Below are 19,504 nucleotides of genomic sequence, written 5' to 3'. Positions count from 1 at the left end.
AAATAATCACATTTAAAGTAATCATTTAAAACCATCTTAAGATAATGGAATTTTAAAGGCCTTGCTTTTTAGCATTGGAAAAATACACCACTTGAAGTTCACATTTGTTAAACCTAACTGTAATTACATGTTACATAATCTGCATTGTCTTTTTACTCTATGTTCTTAGATTTTGTTGGCCACTCCAACATGCTCCGTTTCTGCCTAGATAATGGAAATGATGGTATCTGTGGCGGATAGGCAGACTCTTTAAAGCTGTTTAAAAAGCAGACGCCTTTGGACTTTATTGGTTTCCTTACTTACTTTCCTTCAACCCCTTCTCCTTTCTCACTAGGATTGTGGGTGGCACTAAGGTGAAGCCGTCAGTTAGGGAGATGTAAGTCTGGGGTATACCACATACTCTGAAATGTCTAGCATTTAGCAGCTTGATGCCATACTTACAGAAGTCTCACAACAGACTGGGGTTTCAACAGGGATCTCTTTGTTCTGCTCTGCTATTACACTTCAACTCTCCATTTTATTTAGAAGCTAAATGGAAGGGAAACATGTTTAAAATGACTTTGCTCATTCTGCATTCTCCCTGAGTTACCCAGGACGAGGAAAACCGAACACTATTCACTGTCCGCCCTCAGTCCAACATGGCCTCACGTGTCCTTACTGAGGACGTGACCCTGTGACCTGACTCACTTACCATTCATAGATCACTGCTGTGCCTTGTAGTGCTTTTGGGATAACCAGTAGAAAAGAAGGCTAAAATACATTTAGATTAAGAGAGGGTGAAATAAATTTATAAAATTATGGTAAAATTGAAGTATTTTTAGGTTCTTAATATTTGAAAATCACATACCCTTATCTTTTTATACTTTAGCAGAACATTTTTAAAATCAAGGGTATAGCAAAATGAAACTGTAACTTTTTATGAAGAAAAGCATAGATGAAAGTGGAGAACATGCTTGAGATCTGTTAATTCAGTTTAGGGGATTTGAAACTCTCCCAATACTGAAGACAAATGCTGTCAAGAAAAAAAAGCATTTAATGTAGTGTTAAATAGTATTTTCATATGCAATTCTTTAAACATTTTTTCACCTCTACAAAATACCTTTAAGCAGGATATCATTTAGTAAATGGAATTGTTAAGGTAATTAGCTTCAGTCACATTGCTAAGTTCAACAAGAGATACACAAAATCCAGAATATACTGTCTGGTGTTAAATTATATATGTTTAGATGCTGAAATTAACAGGAGGGGGACTACAAGTCATTCAGATAAAAGTTAATACTTAACAAGAATATTTAGGAAAGGGACTCAATCTAGTCCAATATTTGGCCACTTTCCTTATCAGAAAGTTCTTATTTGCATTTCACAGGTTGCTCATGAGGTAATAATCCTTTAGATTCTTGACCTTTAATACATTTTGGGCTATGAACCCTAGAGGGAGTTGGAAAGAAGCAGTTTGTTCCGTCTCCTCTTTTTGTCCTTAATCTCTCTGCCTCCATACTCTACGCCCTCATCCCAAAACCTAGTCACAAGCTTTGAAACCCATCAAAATTCAAGCTTAATATCTCATCTCTTGCAGGTTTTTTTTTACATTTTAAGAAACAGGGCATATTAGTTGAATTAGTGAAATACTGCAGAATTTTTGTAAGCAAAGGGGAGGGGGAGTACATTGGAGGGGAATATCATGTCTTTTAGGCCCTTTAGATCAATGGATGGATGACTGTAGGCTGGACAAATGACGTTCTCCAAAAGTTTAATTTTCAGGTTAAGATCATTTTTTGTAATGTTCTTGTATGTGTCCCATTTGTCAACTGATTGAGTCATTATTTACTCTTATCAGTAAGCTTTGTCAATTTGGTGTACTGAAGGCTGAGACTCATTTGTCCTTTCAATACCCTGTCACCAGAAGAATAGCCACTTTGCCTTGTGTGTTATGAGCAAGTACCTCCCAGAAAGAGAGGTAAATAAATTCACAAGGACTGTATTTAGACGTGCGGCGGATTATGGAACTGGTGTTGGATTGTATTTTCATTCTGTTTACTATAGCCGTTCTGGAAACTCTTATCACGGAAACAGTGGTGTGTCCTTTACTAGGTAGTTCAAAGATTTTACATCATTTTATGCAGCTGAATTCCAAGAGAGAAACTGTTCTCTCTTAACTGTCATCAACCTTTATTGGCTATGAGCTTTTGACAGTGACCTTTCTGTTCAAGTTTAGTCCTGTTTCTTTGTTTCTTGAGGGAGTAGAACCTGTCGTTTTTTTTTTCATCTTTCATTTTTTGACCTGTATCCTTTCTAAGAGAGGGCTCTCTGTTGCCTGTTCTGAGTGATAAGTGACATTTTCATCTAATAAATATGGGGTTGGGATGATCATGGTGAAATACTAAGAGGATATATTTTGTTGATGGACTTTTTCTCCCCAAATAATCCCCCAACAGATTATTTCCTAGTGAATGATTATCTTCATCCTTTTTGTCACAAGTGTCTCTTTGATTTCTAACACAAGCTACAGCAGTATGCAAATGATTCTCAGATAAAATGATGTTGACAGTATTTCCTTAACAATTTGTGTAAAACCTATGCGTAATTTTCATTATTCTAACGACTTTTTTTCTCTCCATAAATAAAAATAATGCCTGATGTTTAGTTAAAGTAGATCCACTTTTGCTTGATTTTGTTAGTCTTGTTCCATCCTATTTCTTTTTAACACATTGTTTAGACTTGCCAACAACTCTTTACTGAGAATCTTTTTCTTTCCTAGGCTGATAAGTAATTGCCAGAGAGGGTGGGGCAACATTAAGAGGAATAATTTGAGTACTTTGTTCACTGTGGTTGATGCTTAAAGGACTTCTGCTTGTCCTTCTGATGTGCTAAGGCTCTGCCTGTACCATCCCCTCTTTGGATTAAAATGAGGTTGTATGGTGGGACTTAACAAGTACTAGGGCAAACATTTGATTTTTGTGTAACTTTAGCAAGCTTGAGAAAGATCAACAGAAAAACTATAGAAATGCAGGTGCATTCCCTAGGATACTAGGGGTGCTGAGAGCCAGAGGACCGCTTGGACACTCTAGTGGCCTGAAGGAATTCTTTCATCCTACAAGGCCAAGAAAGCTCGGCAACAATGGGGAAAAAAGATTTGTCATTTATTTTACTTTCATGACTTTTAAAGTCTCCCCAGAAGTAGAAACCTGAATTTTGAAAGACCTATATCAACTATAAATGAGCTGAGAGAAACAGAAGGCAAAAAAGCCACAGAGGATGTTAGTTTCCTCAGTAGTTATGAAATATTCCCCTTTCTCAGGATACATGACATAGCAACTGAGAAGCTTCTGAAGCACCATAGAAACCAGCTAGAAGGAATGCTTGTTTTAGGTTAGGGTGGACAAACGAGGCTTTGTTGCTAGAGAGGTGCTGATAAATATTTAATTTATGTGACTCCTATCAAAAGAAACTGTAATACCTGTGTTGGGTTCTCTCAGGAAAAAGATGAATGGCCGATCTGCTTTAAAAATAGGAATCCGAGACCTTTTCAGTAACAACAGAGCTGCAGGAAAGATAAAGAATAGAATCCCATTGTATTTTCTCTTCATTTGAGGAAAGTCACTATTAAAATTGGATACGAAGTCACTTATATGCCTTGATTTTTGGAGAAATAAAAGTATCCTAATGATATAGCATTGTTTAGTGTTATGATGGGGTGCAAATGGGAAAATTAAAGAGAAAAGATACCACTTAGCCAACACTGTGTCCTATTTTCAAATTATTCCATGGAATAAATTCCTTCCTGAAGGTAATTTTCAGAATGACTCTATTCCTTGTTTATGGGGTCGTGCTACAAATCCTTTTCAAAATGGCTATCTCTTTTCTCCCATCATTTTTCAAAAACTTGGTTCTGTTAACATTTCTTTTTTTAGAATGCTCTACTACATCTGGACTTGGGTTTTTAGTGGGGAGGCTTAGAAGTGTGAAGGTTGAACTGGATAAATCTAACAAAGGGAGATAACGGGGAAGCAGCTGACTGAGTGTTGCTGACACTCTGTGCTCCTAGGAACATACCTGTAGCTGCAGATGCCTTGGTGCCTTCCTCTGAAACCTCAATCTTGGCCTTGTGGATTGCTTCAGAAACATAAACGCCATCTTGGCCTAATCCCAGGACATTAAAATGTGATTGTTTATTTGCATTTTGATGCATTTAGTTGAAAGATTTGAGTACATTTTTAAAGAATGGACTTTACTTACCGTCTCGTTCGTATGCTGCTTACTGTGTAGCTAGGAAGAGATTTGTTTGGGAAATTTTAAGGTACAATAATTTATGCAACTTTCAAAACCTCAAATTTGGTAAATTATCTAATAAATAACCCCTCTCAGATTAACATTCAGGGCTGTGCCCCATTTTTTTCAATAGTTAGTTTTCAAAAATAATTTCTAGTTACTGTTGAAATCTTTCCTTTAGTATTTCTAAAATTTCGGTGGTATAAGAATTGCCATAGTATGTGTTAAAATGCAAATTCTGGAGCCCAGGAATCTGCACATTCAGCAAGCTTCTGAGATGATTTCCCTTGAATGCCTTCTTGGGCTGCATTTTAAGAGCCACTTTTAAATGACAGTCAGAGGTTTGTACTATGGGCCTTAAAAGGCAGTGTATAAAAAATGTCTCATGCCTCATGACTGCATTCTGTGTACTGAGTATATCAGTTACGCAATTATCTTGCCTTATTGGCTAGAATTTGCAAAGAAAATGAGAAGTTAGAACTATAATAGTTGTATGCCAACAATTTCAAAGATATTATAAGCTTAGCAAATAGGAATCTGAGTGATCCAAGCGTTAGAGGAATTGACAGGTTTTTGTAATTTAGCCATCAATAATTTTTAAACAACTCTCCACAGTGAAACGGTACTTGATAACACAAAGAATGAAAGTAAGAATCTTTAGAATGAGAAGAAACTTTAGAAATCATCCAGTCCAACCCTCTCATTTTAGAGTGAGCTGTGAAGTCATCTGAGGCCACACACTTGACAAGAGGTCCAGTCGGGCATATGCAGGTGTTCTGACAGCAGGTGCAGTGCCTATTTCCACCCCACCCTTCCATACAGACGCCACCACCTTGGAAAAGTGTGTTCTAGTCAACTGTAGCACGCACTGGAAAGGGAGCTGTGGCAAGAGTCTTAAAATAATCATTGTGATGGACATGTATTTTGAGGGGGCTTCTTTGTTTGATCTTAGACTAATATTTAAATTGTTTTGCATTTCTCATGCACATACAAGGGGATGGCAAATGAATGTTGTGAGAGAATGATACCAGTGGAGTACAGAATATGAAGCATTTCGTCCATCTTGTAAATAAGGCATACACAGGAAATTGTGAGTTGGCTGTGTTCACTGTACGGAACAGATACTTTGCAGCGTCAGTGAAGGGAACCAGACAAGGGCCAGAGGAAGAGAAAAATCAATGGAAACATTCACTTGCCATCACTTGTCCTAAAACCAGTGCAGAATCTGATTGATTGTAGCAGTTGGTCTTTTTCTGTAGGATCTTCTAGAAAAGAAACAAATTTCTCTACGATAACTAGCCTGTCTCACTAACTCATTGAGCAAACTGAAATGCAGTGCCCAGATCAGAATTGTGTGTATAAGGAATGGTTGATGGTCATGAGAAGCTTTTACTAATCTGTGACTTCGTTACTATCTAGTATGCCATCTGAACATTTAAAATAAATGTTAATGAAATGAGCAAAGGTTCTTTATCAGCTAGAATATAGTAAATGCGTTTGTGTTAGAGACCAGGCACCGTGGCACAATGTGAGAAATGGGGTCGACTGGTTGGTATGAATGAGTTTTTGGTTAGATGGGCTTGGCTCTTTGAATTTCTTGAAACTGCAACTGAGGTTTCATTTAAGTAGCTTTTTTCTCCATCATATTACAGGAGTGGTCCAATAATTGACATTTACATGTTTGCACAGACATAGGCTAAGACCCATAGCCTGTCATGTCCCAGCATCCTCATCTCTCATACATTTTATCTCTGGTAAGAGTTAACATTTCAGAAGACCAATATTTGTGATCAAAATAAGGATTCAGGAGTCATGTGTGGGTTTGTGTTTTTCTTGCTTGATCTCGTATTACAGATCCCTATTTGCTTACTTTTGTTAAGTAGCTCTGGAAATGTTATGCTACTAATGAAATCAGCACAAAGGGATTCTCCTGGCTTTGGGCTCATCCTCTTCTGCAGTGTTGGCAGCTGTCTAGTGCCATTGACAGCCGTACAACCTGTTTCCCCAAAATTTGTTCCCAAGGTTGTTTAAAGGTGCTATTCTATTAAAAAGAGTTCCATGAGTAATTACAATGGGAACAGCAAGTTGAATAGGTTTGTGCTTTTGTTTTTAACAGTGGACTTCTTAGAGCTGCTAATTTGCTAATGTTCATAGTGAATCTCCACAGGAGGGCTACAATATGTAGTGTTTAACCATGGAACAACCCACACTATCTCCTGTCTCCAAATTTACCAGGTTAGCATTCTAGAGAACATACTTCGGGAAACTAGCTGCCTTCCCCCCCCACAATAAACTCTTCTGCTCCTATATTACGTTTCAATATCCAAAGCAAACGGGTAAAATTCTTCCTGCCCTTCCTGGCATACTCTCTTTTTCTTCCATAACATCTTCTATAAGTATTTCCATCTCATCTTTCCTCATTAGATTGTTAGTTCCCAGAAAGCAGAAGCTGTGTTATTCATTTTAAATATTTACTTTGCTCAACTAGCATAATAACGCTTGGTACACATATGTGTTTAGTAAATGTTGGATGAGTGCATACTCGACACTCCTCACACTGTACATTTGTTTCATTTCCCCATAAAAACAACTGCCTTAATGTTCTTTAATCTGATTTCACTTGTAAGGAAATGTTGGTTGCTGTCCTTGGAATCACAGGGGCACAGCACAGAACGAGTCTTTGGCAAATCTCATCCAAAAGACTGTTTTAGTGTCCCTTCCCCTTTGTGAGTGGAGCCCGTCATTCTTTGTATGTGATTGGCCATCCTCTCAAAAGGCTTAAGAGTTTTGATAATATGACATTGTGTAAATGTAAGATTTGCAAAATATAAATTAGTAATCCTACATTTCATCCTCAGCTTCTCACAAAGCAGGACAAACATTATCATTTGCTGTGTCTTTTGTCGTCCCAGTTATTATCACTTACTATTGGCAACATTAATGGCTTTGAAAAAGTTATTGCCAGAATTTGCTTCTAGTTTATCTTTCTCATCGTCTTGTCACTTAGTTGTAGATGTCAAGTGTGTGTCACATAGCACCCAGCCCAGCATATACAGAGGGAGTGCTGGAAAGAATCTGAAATGGCCTCTGAAAGTAGGTGGTTAGTTCCTTTCTCCATCCTTCTCCTCTAGCCCACTCCTCACGTCTTTCTTTCTCCCCACCCTCCCACCCAGCTCTGTTGAGATGTAATTGACATATGTAACATTGTGTACATTTAAGGTGTACAATGTGATATTTTATGTATGTATATATCATAAATAATATATCTTATATCTGTACCCTTTGACCACCTTCATCCATTCTCCCCACCCTGGCAACCACCATTGTACACTCTGATTCTATGAGTTTAGGTTTTTCAGATTACACATATATGTGAGATCATACGGTATTTGTCTTTCTCTCTCTGACTTAATTCACTTACCATAATGCACTCAGGGTTTTTCTATAATGTTGCAAATGGCAGGATTTTCTTTTTTATGGCCGAATAATATTCTATTGCATATGTATGTATTGCAACTCCTTTATCCATTCATCTGTTGATAGACACTTAGCTTTTTTCCATGTCTTGGCTGTTATAAATAATGCTACTGTGAACATCAGGGTGCAGATATCTCTGTGACACAGTGATTTAATTTCCTTTGGATATATACCCAGACGTGAAATTGCTGGATCATATGGTAGTTCTATTTGACTATTTTCCATAGTGGCTGCACCAATTTACATTCCTACCAACAGTGCACAAGGGATCCCTTTTCTCCACGTCCTTACCAACACTTGCTATTTTTTTCTTTTTGGCTGTGCCACACAACTTGTGGGATCTTAAGTTCCCCGACCAGGGATCGAATCGAACCTGCGCCCTCGACAGTGAAAGTGTGGAGTCCTAACCACTGGACCACCAGGGAATTCCCAACACTTGCTATTTCTTATCTTTTTGATAACAGCCGTTCTCACAGATGTGAGGTGATATCTCGTTGTTTTGATGTGCATTTCCCTGATGATTAGCGACGTTGAGCACATTTTCATGTACCTGTTGGCCATTTGGGTGTCTTTTTGGAAAAATGTCTATTCAGATCCTCTACCCATTTTTAAATTGGATGATGATGATGATTTGCTATTGAGTTGTATGAGTTCCTTAGACATTTTGGATATTAACCCCTTAACAGATATGTAGTTTGCAAGTATTTTCTCCCATTCAATAAGTTGCCTTTTCATTTTGTGAGTTATTTCTTTTGCTGTGAAGAAGCTTTTAGTTTGATGTAGTTTCACTTGTTTACTTTTGCTTTTGGTGTTTGTGCTTTTGGTGTCATATCCAAAAAATAATTGCCAAGACCAATTTCAAGGAGTTTTCCACTATGTTTTCTTCTAGGAGTTTTATGGTTTCAGACAGTTAAGTCTTTAATCCATTTTGAGTTAATTTTTGTGAGTGGTGTAAGATAGGGGTCCAGTTTCATTCTTTTGCATGTGAATATCCTGTTTTCCTAACACCATTTACTGAAGAGACTATCTTTTCCCCACTGAGTATTCTTGGCTTCCCTGTCAAATATTAGTTGACTCCATATGCATGGGTTTATTTCTGGGGTCTCAATTCTGGTCCATTTGTTTGTCTGTTTTTATGCCAGTACCGTACTGTTTCAATTATTATAGCTTTGTAATATAGTTTGAAATCAGGATGTGTGACACCTTCATCTTTGTTCTTTCTCAGGATTACTTTGGCTATTCTGGATCTTTTGTGGTTCCATACAAATTTTAGGATTGTTTTTTTCTGTTTCTGTGAAAAACACTGGAATTTTGATAGGGATTGCATTGAATCTGAGGATTGGTCTGGGTAGTACAGACATTTTAACAACATTAATTCTTCCAATCCATGAACACAGGATGTCTTTTCATTTATTTGTATCTTCTTCAATTTCTTTCATCAATATGTTGTAGTTTTCAGTGTAGAGATTTTTCATTCCCTTGGTTAAATTCCTACGTACTTTACTGTTTTTGATGCAATTGTAAATGGGATTATTTTATCTCTTTTTCAGATAGTTCATTGTTAGTGTATAAAAAACACAACTCATATTTGTATGTTGACTTTGTATGCTACAACTTTACTGAACTTATTGATTAGTTCTAACTAATTATATACCACCATTACAATATTAGAGAATCTGATTTTGATGATATATTTACTATTACCAGTGATTTTTACACATTCATACATTTTACAATGTTAATTGGCATTCTTTTATTTTAGCTGGAAGAATGTCCTTTAGCATATCTTGTAAGGCAGGTCTATTGGTGATGAAGTCCCTCAGCTTTTGTTTGCTTGGGAAAGTCTTTGTCTCTCCATACGTGAAGGACAGTTTTGCCAGTATAGTATTCTTTTTTTTTTTTTTTTTTGGCTATGTTGGGTCTTCGTTTCTGTGCGAGGGCTTTCTCTAGTTGTGGCAAGCGGGGGCCACTCTTCATCGCGGTGCGCGGGCCTCTCACTATCACGGCCTCTCTTGTTGTGGAGCACAGGCTCCAGATGCACAGGCTCAGTAGTTGTGGCTCACGGGCCTAGTTGCTCTGCAGCATGTGGGATCTTCCCAGACCAGGGCTCGAACCCGTGTCCCCTGCATTGGCAGGCAGACTCTCAACCACTGCGCCACTGGGGAAGCCCCAGTATAGTATTCTTGGTTAACAGTTTTTTCTTTCAATATTTTGAATGTGTCATCCCACTCTCTCCTGGCCTGCAAAGTTTCTGTTGAGAAACCCACTGATTGTCTTATGGGGGTTCCCTTGTATGTAACTTGTTTCTTCTCTCTCGCTGCTTTCAAAATTCTTTTGTCTTTGACTTTTGGCAATTTAATTATAATGTGTTTTAGTGTAGCCCTTTTCATGTTCAACCTATTTGGGGTCATTGGGCCCTCATGAATCTGGATGCCCATTTATTTATGTTTCCAAGTTTGGGAAGTTTTCAGCCAATATTGTTTTAAATAGACTTTCTATCCCTTTCTCTTTCTCTTCTCCTCCTGGGATTCCCATAATATATATATTGTTTCTTTTGATGGATGTCCCCAGCTCCCATAGGCTTTCTTCACTCTTTTGTTCTTTTTGCTCCTCTGACTAGATAATTTCAAATGACTTATCTTCTAGTTCACCGATTTTTTTTCCTCTGCTTGGTCAAGTCTGATGTTGAAGCTCTCTTAATCTTCAGTGCAGTCATTATATTCTTACGCTTTAGGATTTCTGTTTTGTTTTTTTGATGGTTTCTATTTCTTTGCTGAACTTGTTACTTATTTGTGCACTGTTTTCCTAATTTTGTTTGTCTGTGCATTCTTGTAGTTTACTGAACTTCTTTAAGAGGATTACTCAGAGTTCTTTGTTAGACAGTTAACAGATCTCCATTTTTTTAGGGTAGTTATTGGAGCTTTATTTATTTCTTTTGGTGGTTTCATGTTTTTCTGATTCTTCATGATCCTTCATTCCTTGCATTAATATCTATGTATTTAAGTAAGCAGTCTCCTCTTCCAGACTTCACAGGTTTGCTTTGGCAGGGAAAGACCTTCACCAGTCAGCTGGTAGCAGTCATGGGCAAGTAAGGCTCTCTATCAGGGTCTCTGTTTGAGCAAGGCTACTGCATATGCTCTGAGGTTGCAGGGGTTGCTGCTGGCTGGGTTACTTGGTTGGGTGGGTCTGCTGGCTGGACTGTGCGTTCACGTGGGGCCACTGTGGGGGCTCCCTGTTCAGGTGGGGCTTCTGGCTATGTTTTATGGTTGGGTTGGGCCACTAGCTCTGTAATCACCTCTGGTTGGGTGAGGTTGCAGGCTGTGTTCCCTGGCAGGATGGTGCACTGATTGGATACCATGATTGGGCAGTTATGGGCTGGGCTCTGCAATCATTCCTGGTCAGGTGGGGTTTCAGGCTGTATTTTCCAACTGGGTGGTGCTGTTAGCTGGGCTCTGTGCCAGGTGCGGTGACAGGCCGGGATCTGGCTTGGTTGTACCATGGGTTGGGCTCCAAGGCCGTCCAGAGTCACTGATCAGGCTCCCTAGTTATATGGTGTCAGGGCCTATGCTCAACAGTTGGGCAGGCCATCTGGCTTGGCTCTTCGCCCAAGCAGGGCTGTAGGATAGGCTTCCTGGCTACCTGGGTTCTCTGGCCAGGCTTCCTGGATGAGCAGGACTTGAGGCTATGCTTGGCAGTTGGGTTGGGCTGTGAATTTGCTTTCCTGCCTGGGTGGGTTGGGAGTATGGCGCTTTGACTGGAGACCCAAATCACAGAACTGTCAATTGAGCCCTCTGGCCAGATGGGGCCACTGGCTTGGCTCTGCAGATGGGCACTGCTGCTGGCTGGGGTCTTTGCTCAGGTGCCACTGCAATATGGTCTATTAAGGTTTGAGTGCCGATTGCTGTAAGCTTTGCCCCTCTTCTCCATCTCTTATCTGATTCCCTGAGATCAGAGACCTGAGAGGGCCTACCAGGATGTGTTCTGCAACATTGAATGTCTATCTTGGTCTCTCTTTTCCCACTGGAGAAACCATAGACCTAGTGCTTTGTCAGCCTGGAGGAGGGGTGATGTGGTCAGAGTGTAGCCATTCCTCTTAGCTTTCTAATGTGGTCCTCCTCAGTCTCTGTGTTTCAGAGGGGTGCTTCAGCCTCACCCCCTGGTGGGAATATTTCCACAATGGTGACTTGTCTACGGATAGTTGCTAGTTGGTCTTCTTGAGAAAGGGACTGAAGTCGGGAATGACCTGTATTGCCATCTTGATGACCTACTGCAGCTCTGCCCAGTCATCTGGTATGGCATAAGTTAACTTCAGTACACAACCAAACAACTGTGGGTGGTTTCCTCATTCACATCATAGTAACAGGGAACTTGCACTTCTTCATGAGCAGAGATTGAAAACTATTCACTTATAAAAGTCAAGAATAAGACAGTTTCTTCAAAGTTTCAAGTTGGTGCACAAGGAGTATTTCTTGAATTAGGAAGCATGGGTTGGTATCAAAGCCTGCTGATCCTATAGGAAGTGGGATTGCTCAAAAAGGGTATCTCTAGCTGATGTCTTTAGTGTAAGTGAAACTGGAATTATTCTTAAAAGCTTCATAACATGTAGTGTCAAGGTTGTCTGGGAGGAAAATTATACCCTGGTCTCAGTTGGGCCTTGAAATGATATCAAGCAAGTTCTTCATGCAGCCAAAAAAGGATCTGATGCCATGAAAGGAGAGATGAGTGACTTTTAAATGGAGAAGGGGAACTTGAATAAAATGATTCTGGGCTTTGGAATCAAATGGAAAGAAAAAGCCAAATGTTCCCTGTGGTTGTTTAGTTTCCATCAATAGCACAAAACTGTTTGCAACCCTTTGTTAATTGTAAGATGGGAGGCCGGCATTTTCTGATCATTTACTCTCTGACGAGCTCTCTGCTGATGCTTTGCTATATGATAAAGAATTTCATCTCCGCAAGTAAGATGTGAGGTGGGTGGTGGATACCCCATTCAGGCATGATAGGATGATTTGTTAGAGAGATTCAGTGGCCATGTCTCCAGAATTAAGTCAACAGCTTACTCGGGCACAGAAGTGACTCATCTTTTGATTATGTTTAAAGAACAGCATTGGAAAGCAATATTTTAGTTGGCAAGCTCTATCTGTAAAAGGCCAGATATTAATTATTTTAGCCATTGCAGACCATGTGGCGTCTGTTGCAACATCTCAATTCTGCCATTATAGCAGGAAAGCAACCACGGATGATTTGTAAATGAATGGGAGTGGCTGCGTTTCAATAAAACTTTATTTATAAAAAGAGGTGGTGGGCCATCATATGGTGACCCCTGCATTAGAGGAACAAAACTTTATGGGAGAAGATTGTAAGGTAGAGGTGTTTTATCTGTAGGAAACGTGCATGCAAGCTTCCCACTTAGCGCATGGTAACTGCTTGATAATTATTTAACAAGCCAGATCCATGAGCCTATATTTCTGCTGATTGGAGCAAATATAAGTAGGCTTTAATTGCATTATAAAACAAGAGGTTAGGTATTTTAAAAGGTTCTTTTTAAAGCTAGGCTGCTTGTTAGATCTTATCAAAGGAGCTATGGGCCTCAGAAGTCTTTACCAGTAGGGGAGCTGCACGATGTGGGTTGAGCTCAGTCCTGTTTGAGGACACAGAACTGACTGCATTTTAGGATGCACTTCTAAGACATAAAGGCAGAGAGGTTTGAGAACCAGGAAGAAGCAGTGAGTCACAGTGATTACTTGAATGTAGTGGTGTGGAAGAAAAGGTCGGAACGGCCCCAAAGTTTTGAACTAGGATGATCAAAACAGGAATGCCATAGCTGAGCTCCAGAGCCACAAAAAGATACTGTGATTGGATTCTGCAGGTTATTAAAGACAGAGTGCACTCAAGTTCTTCATCCCTTGCTCTTTCCTTGCTTCTCATCCTTTTGCTCTAATCTTCCTCTTTTCCTGGCAGTGCTAGATTATGTCTGTGTCACCAGGCAAAATTTCTGGTAGAGTCATTCAACGAAGTCAACAGTATTTACTGGATATCCACTGTGTGCCAAGCATTGTTGGGGCACTGTACCCAAACTGGACTATCACCTTGCTTATCTCTTTGCTTGTTTCGGCAATGAGTTCAGAGCTGGTGGATTATAAACAATCTAGAATAGATCCTTCCTCCTGTGTTTTATTTGATGTGCCATCTAACTGGTCACATCTAATGCCCAAGCTGAGACTTCTCTTGTGGACCAAACTCCCATGTTTTTCTGTGATTGCTTAAAGAAATCTGAGCAAGCCTTTAGAAAACTTATCTGTGCTGTGAGGTTCTAGCATTCAAAACAGAGATTTCACAAGCTCATCAGGCAAGGAAAACATCAAGGCCAATGGCTATGCCTGCTCCAGTGTCATCTTCGTATAGATAATTTACCATCCAGAGCAGAAATGAACCTGAGCCTTTGGAGTTGGCAATAGTTTAGCCAGTGGTCTCCTGAGAGGATTCTGGAAGATAAGGTTCTGGCATTCCACTCTCTTGTAACATTAGATATAAGTCTGTCAGACCATACGTGAATACAGATCCTATTGATTAGGAGTAGCTTGTCTACTGCAAGCCAAGAAATTGAATATAGACTCTGGGAGGGAGGACATTTTAAGGCAAGATTGTAGATGGATGAGTAATTTGAAGAAAGGAAGTTGGATGGATGAGGGTAAGTTCCGAGGTTAGCTCATTAGAAGAGGACAGAGAGGTACAGGAAGGGTGGGAGGGGAGGTAGAAACAGAGTGACCGTGAGGCCAGCAGGACAGCAGGAAGTCAGAACGAAGGGCTCTGTTGCACCAATGTCTCTGCCATCTCCTAGTCATGCCGGGCAGAGGAGGGGAGTTGTATTGTGTCCTGTGGTCACTGACTTTACTCTGAAGGTGGCATCCGAAAACGGTGCTTAGAGGTGGTCTCAAGAAACACCCCCTCCTCAACAAAGTCCAACCCAAATCTGTTATCTGAAGCAACAAATTCTTATATAAAGCAAAACACTTTTTAAATTCTTTTAAACGATGTTAACTCTGGCTGTTTACCTCTGAAGGCTCTGTAGATGAGAATCCCTTAATCAGTGCATGATTACTGATTAAAAACTGCCCTAAACACAATGCTAATAAGCTTGGAAGAAGAACTGGTGTTACCTGAAATTCCTTTCAAGTTAGCTTTGAGTGGGTCGAAGAGATCGGTAACTCCCCAGGAATATAAAATGTTTTTCAAGTTGAAATGATTTTGGATCCTAAACCTAAAAAACAAAAACAAACCATCAACTTTCACTTAAAATTCTCACTCAGTGGACTTTCATACACATCACATGACAACCAAACCCCCTCACTTGAAAGTCAGGGATCTCCAGGCTCATTTCCAGCTTCATCTGTCATTGCTCCTTCCCAGACCCCCGACCCCCTGACTAATCTGACCACACAGCACTCTCTCCCAGCTCTGGACCTTTGCTTCTGCTGTTTTTTTCCAGGTCTCCCTTGAGACCTTTCCTCTAAGCTCAGTTCAATTGTTACCCCTCCTCTTCTCCAGCTGTTTTGTAATGGTCAGTTCTTAAGGCCCCTTTAAACACTTTGTTTGTTCTACTCTTCTGATGTATAGAACATTCTGCTTCCTGTTACTGTTATTTATGATACTGTAAACTATTTGAGAAGAGAGGCCTGGTCAGTTTTTAGTTCCTCATAATAATTAATATTTAATGAGTGCTTATCATGTGCTAGGCACTACAACAGGTACTTTATGTGCGTTCTCTCATTTCATCTTCACGTAACTATGTTATTATTATCCTCATTTTACAGATGAGAAAACTGAGGCTTAAAGAGTTTAAGAAGCCGGCCCAAGAGGACGTCCTGAGTACGTGGTGGAGCTCAACTCAGATGAGGCTGAGCACGGAGCCTGTGCTCTTGGCGTCTACACTTCACTACCTCGCATCCCGGGTGGCTTCTCACACAGTAGGTGCAGAAAAGAAGTTGTTGACTAACTGCCAATTGATAGAGTGTCTCATTTAATGTGTTCATCTTTGATACAACATATTTTCATGTTTGCTGTGTGCAACGTGGGTCTTTGGTTTTCCTAGCAAGTCCCGAGAGCGGGAAGAATTAGCATGCCAACTTCCTCATGTTTCTTCAAGGGCAAGGCATTTAAAACTTTAACGTTGAAGGAGCCTTTAAACCTATGGCTGACATTATTTTTCTTTGAGAATAAAAAAGTTCAAAATGGAATTTAGATGGTCATTTCCATAAACCATGTGGAACTTGCAGGAGAATAAAAATACTGCACAATATCAAAGTTCTTCACTGCCATACAAGACAATGTAACCAATATTTTAAACAAAGGAATCAGATTTTCTCATATATGTGTGTTTTGAATCTGTTCAATAGTTTCAAAAAAAGGCACACGCTTTCTCTAAGTATGCTGATAGTTCTCAAAAAAATTTTGGATCACCTTTTCTGAAATTTTCTTCCTTAAACTGCATTCTTTTGAGAACTCTCAATGCTGAAACACAGTGGTTAAGAACATGAACTTGGGAATCCAGTGCCGGGGTCTGAGAGCTGGCTCAGCCTCTTACTACCTGAGGGACCCAGGGCAAGTTACTTTGCCTCTCTTTGCCTCAGTTTCCTTGCTTGTGAAATGAGCCTAATACTAGTGCTTAGTTCTTAGCTTTGTGAAGATTAAATGAAACAGTCCTTGTAAAGTCCTCAGAACAACGCCCAGTGAAGCTCATGCACTTTATTGTTACCACTGTGGTTTTATTGTTTTGCAGTGATATTGAGAAAGAGCCAAGGCACATTTGAAGCCAAGTATGGAGGTTATGGTAGGTGATAAAACTGGGTAATATCATTTTTAGTACCTAAAGACAATAGTAAAAGCGAGGTATGACTATGAAAGACGACAGTGATTTGTTTTTTGCATGGCTACAAAGGCCAGTCCAGAAGAAATGCTACAAAAATATCTTGAGTTTAAAAAAAATACCCTTTACCAAAACCAGACAAGGATATCACAAGAAAACGACAGACCAGTGTCCTTTATGAATATAGACGTAAAAATCCTCAACAAAATACTAGCAAATTGAATCCAGCAACATAGAAATCCCCCACGAGCAAGTGGGATTTATCCCAGAAATGCAAGGTGGGTTCAACATATGAAAATCAATCAAGGTAAAACACCATATTAATGAAATAATGGACAAGGGCCACGTGATCATTTCAAGAGATGCAGAAAAAGCATTTGACAAAATCTAGAATTCTTTCATAAAATCAAAAACCACTCAACAAACTTGGGATAGAAGGGAACTTCTTCAACCTCAAAATGGGCATTTATAAAACTCCCACAGCTAGCATCATCCTTAACAGTGAAAGACTGAATGCTTTCCCCCTAGATCAGGAACAAGATAAGGATGTTCACCACTTCTATTTAACATTGTACTGAAGGGTGTGCAGGGCGATTATGCAAGAAAAAGAAAGCAAATGCATCCAGAATCAGAAGAAAGAAGTAAACGTATATCTATTCACAGATGACTTGGTCTTGTATATAGAAAATCCTAAGGAATACACACACACACACACAGAAAAAACTATTAGAACTAATAGGTGAGTTCATCAAAGTGGCAGGTTACAAGATCAAGATACAAAAATCAACTGTGTTTCTTTATACTAGCAATGAACAATCTGAAAATGAAATCCCATTTACAATAGCATCAAAAAGGAATAAAATACTTAGAAATAAATTTAATGAAAGAAGTGCAAGACTTGTACACTGAAAACTACAAAACATTGTTGGAAAAAACTAAAGAAAATCTAAATAAAATGAAACACATCTTGTGTTCATGGGTTGAAACTCCTAATGTGTTATAAAGCAATTATTCCCCAAATTAATCTATAGATTCAACAAAATCCTTACCAAATTCTAGCTGTTTATTTGGCAGAAACTGATAAGCTGATCTTAAAATTCATATGGAAATGCATGGGACCCAGAATAGCCAAAACAATCTTAAAAGAGAAAAAGTTGAAGGACTCACACTTGCTGATTTCTAAACATATTAAAAAGCTATAGTAATCAGTCAAGAGTGTGTGTGGTACTGGCAAAAGTATAGATATTTGTGCCTATGGAATAAAATTGAAAGTCTAGAAATAAACCTATACACTTATGGCCAATTGATTTTGACAAGGGCGCCAAGAAAATTCAATGGGAAGAAAGAATAGGCTTTTCGATAAATGGCTCTGAAACAACTGGAGAGCCACATGCAAAGGATGATGTTGGACCTCTACTTCATCCCATACCCAAAATTAATTCAAAATGGATCAAAGACCTAAATATAAGAGTGAAAACTAGAAAACTCTTAGAGAAAACACAGACATAGATCTATGTGACCTTGGTTAAGCAGTGGTTTCTTAGGTATGACACCAAAAAAAACCACAAGAAACAACAACAAAAATAGATTAAACTTCATCAAAATAAAAACATTTGTGCTCAAAGGTCACCATTATGAAAGTGAAAAGACAACAACCCACAAAATGGGAGAAAATATTTACAAATCATGTATCCGATAAGGAGCTTGTATCTAGAATATAGAAAGAACGATTGTAACTCAACAATAAAAAGACACATAACCAATTTAAAAATGAACAAAGAATTCAAACAGATATTTCTCCAAAAAAGATATATAAATGGCCAACAAGCACATGAAAAGATTGTTGACATTAGTAGTCTTTAGGGAAATATAAATGTAAGTCAGACTGAGAGACCACTTCACGTGCCATAATGGCTCTAATCAAAAAGACAGGGGCTTCCCCCTACAGCTGTTGTCACACACAGTTGTGAGGTCACTCAGGCTGCAGCGACTTGCCCCCAGCCTGAGGAGGAGGCCAAAGCACAGAGGAGGGCATTGCCGAAGGGCAGAGGAGGTGAACGCATCCTGACTAATATAACTAAGAATAACGACATGGTTCCTGAGTGCAAGCTTTATAACATCCCTACTTTTTAATCCACAATTTGGGAAGGCAGTCTTTTCCCTTTCCCTATCTCCCTTGCCTCCATAAAGAGGGGCCTTTAAAAAAATTATGGTAAAATATACATTATATAAAATTTACCCTTTTAACAATGTTCAGTGTATAATTCAGTGGTGTTAAGTACATTCACATTGTTGTCCAGTCATCACCAGTATCCACTCCAGAACTTTCTCATCATCGCAAACTGAAACTCTGTACCCATTAAACATGAAGAGGGTCTTAGGAAAAAAAAGGACAATAGCAAGTGTTGACAAGAATATGGAGAAACTGGAACCCTCGTACATTGCTGGTGGGAGTGTAAAATGGTGCAGCCACTTAGAAAACTGCCTAGTAGTTCCTCAAAATGTAAAGTGTAGAGTTAACACATGACCAGGTAATTCCGTTCCTAGGGTATATACCCAAAATAATTGAAAATATATAGCCACAAAAATGTGCACATGAATGTTTGTAGCAGCCAAAAAACAGAAACAAGCCAGAAAGTGTCTTGGCACCTAAGTGTCTATACATGGATGAATGAATAAATAAAATGTAGTATATCCACACAATGAAATATTACTTGGCCATAAAATAGAATGAAGTACTGACACAGGCTACAACAAGAATGAACCTTGAAGACATTATGCCAAGTGAAAGAAGCCAGACACAAAAGGCCATGTATTGCAAAATTTCATTTATGTGAAATGTCCAGAAAAGACAAATCCACAGAGAAAGAAAGCAGACTGCCTAGGGCTGGGGCG

At 39.2% G+C, this 19,504-nt stretch overlaps 2 protein-coding genes across 5 annotated transcripts in view; one reads left to right on the top strand and one right to left on the bottom strand.

Moving 5' to 3' along the window:
- INTS6 (integrator complex subunit 6) overlaps window positions 1-19,504 on the top strand; it is a 109,312-nt gene that overhangs the window by 87,881 nt on the left and 1,927 nt on the right. The window contains exons 19-20 of one of the 4 annotated variants that reach the window (XR_014255900.1): window positions 4,979-6,504; window positions 15,558-15,710. The gene's annotated coding sequence lies outside the window, so the exon portion shown is untranslated. Of the gene's footprint in view, window positions 1-4,978; window positions 6,505-15,557; window positions 16,574-19,504 lie in introns of all 4 variants that reach the window. The other 3 variants (XR_014255897.1, XR_014255898.1, XR_014255899.1) reach the window with 3 other exon arrangements.
- The window catches only part of SERPINE3 (serpin family E member 3), a 30,606-nt gene continuing 12,031 nt past the window's right edge, over window positions 930-19,504 (bottom strand). Inside the window, exons 5-8 of the mRNA XM_082434483.1 lie at window positions 14,904-15,004; window positions 4,054-4,140; window positions 3,458-3,541; window positions 930-1,012 (exon numbers count right to left, since the gene is read on the bottom strand). Of these exons, the coding sequence (XP_082290609.1) occupies window positions 969-1,012; window positions 3,458-3,541; window positions 4,054-4,140; window positions 14,904-15,004 (316 nt within the window). The 3' untranslated portion in view covers window positions 930-968. The remainder of the gene's footprint in view (window positions 1,013-3,457; window positions 3,542-4,053; window positions 4,141-14,903; window positions 15,005-19,504) is intronic.

The sequence above is a fragment of the Balaenoptera physalus genome (genome assembly GCF_965194825.1).
Source record: "Balaenoptera physalus genome assembly, chromosome: 18".
NCBI lineage: Eukaryota > Metazoa > Chordata > Mammalia > Artiodactyla > Balaenopteridae > Balaenoptera > Balaenoptera physalus.
This window is presented reverse-complemented; position numbering and strand designations above follow the sequence as displayed.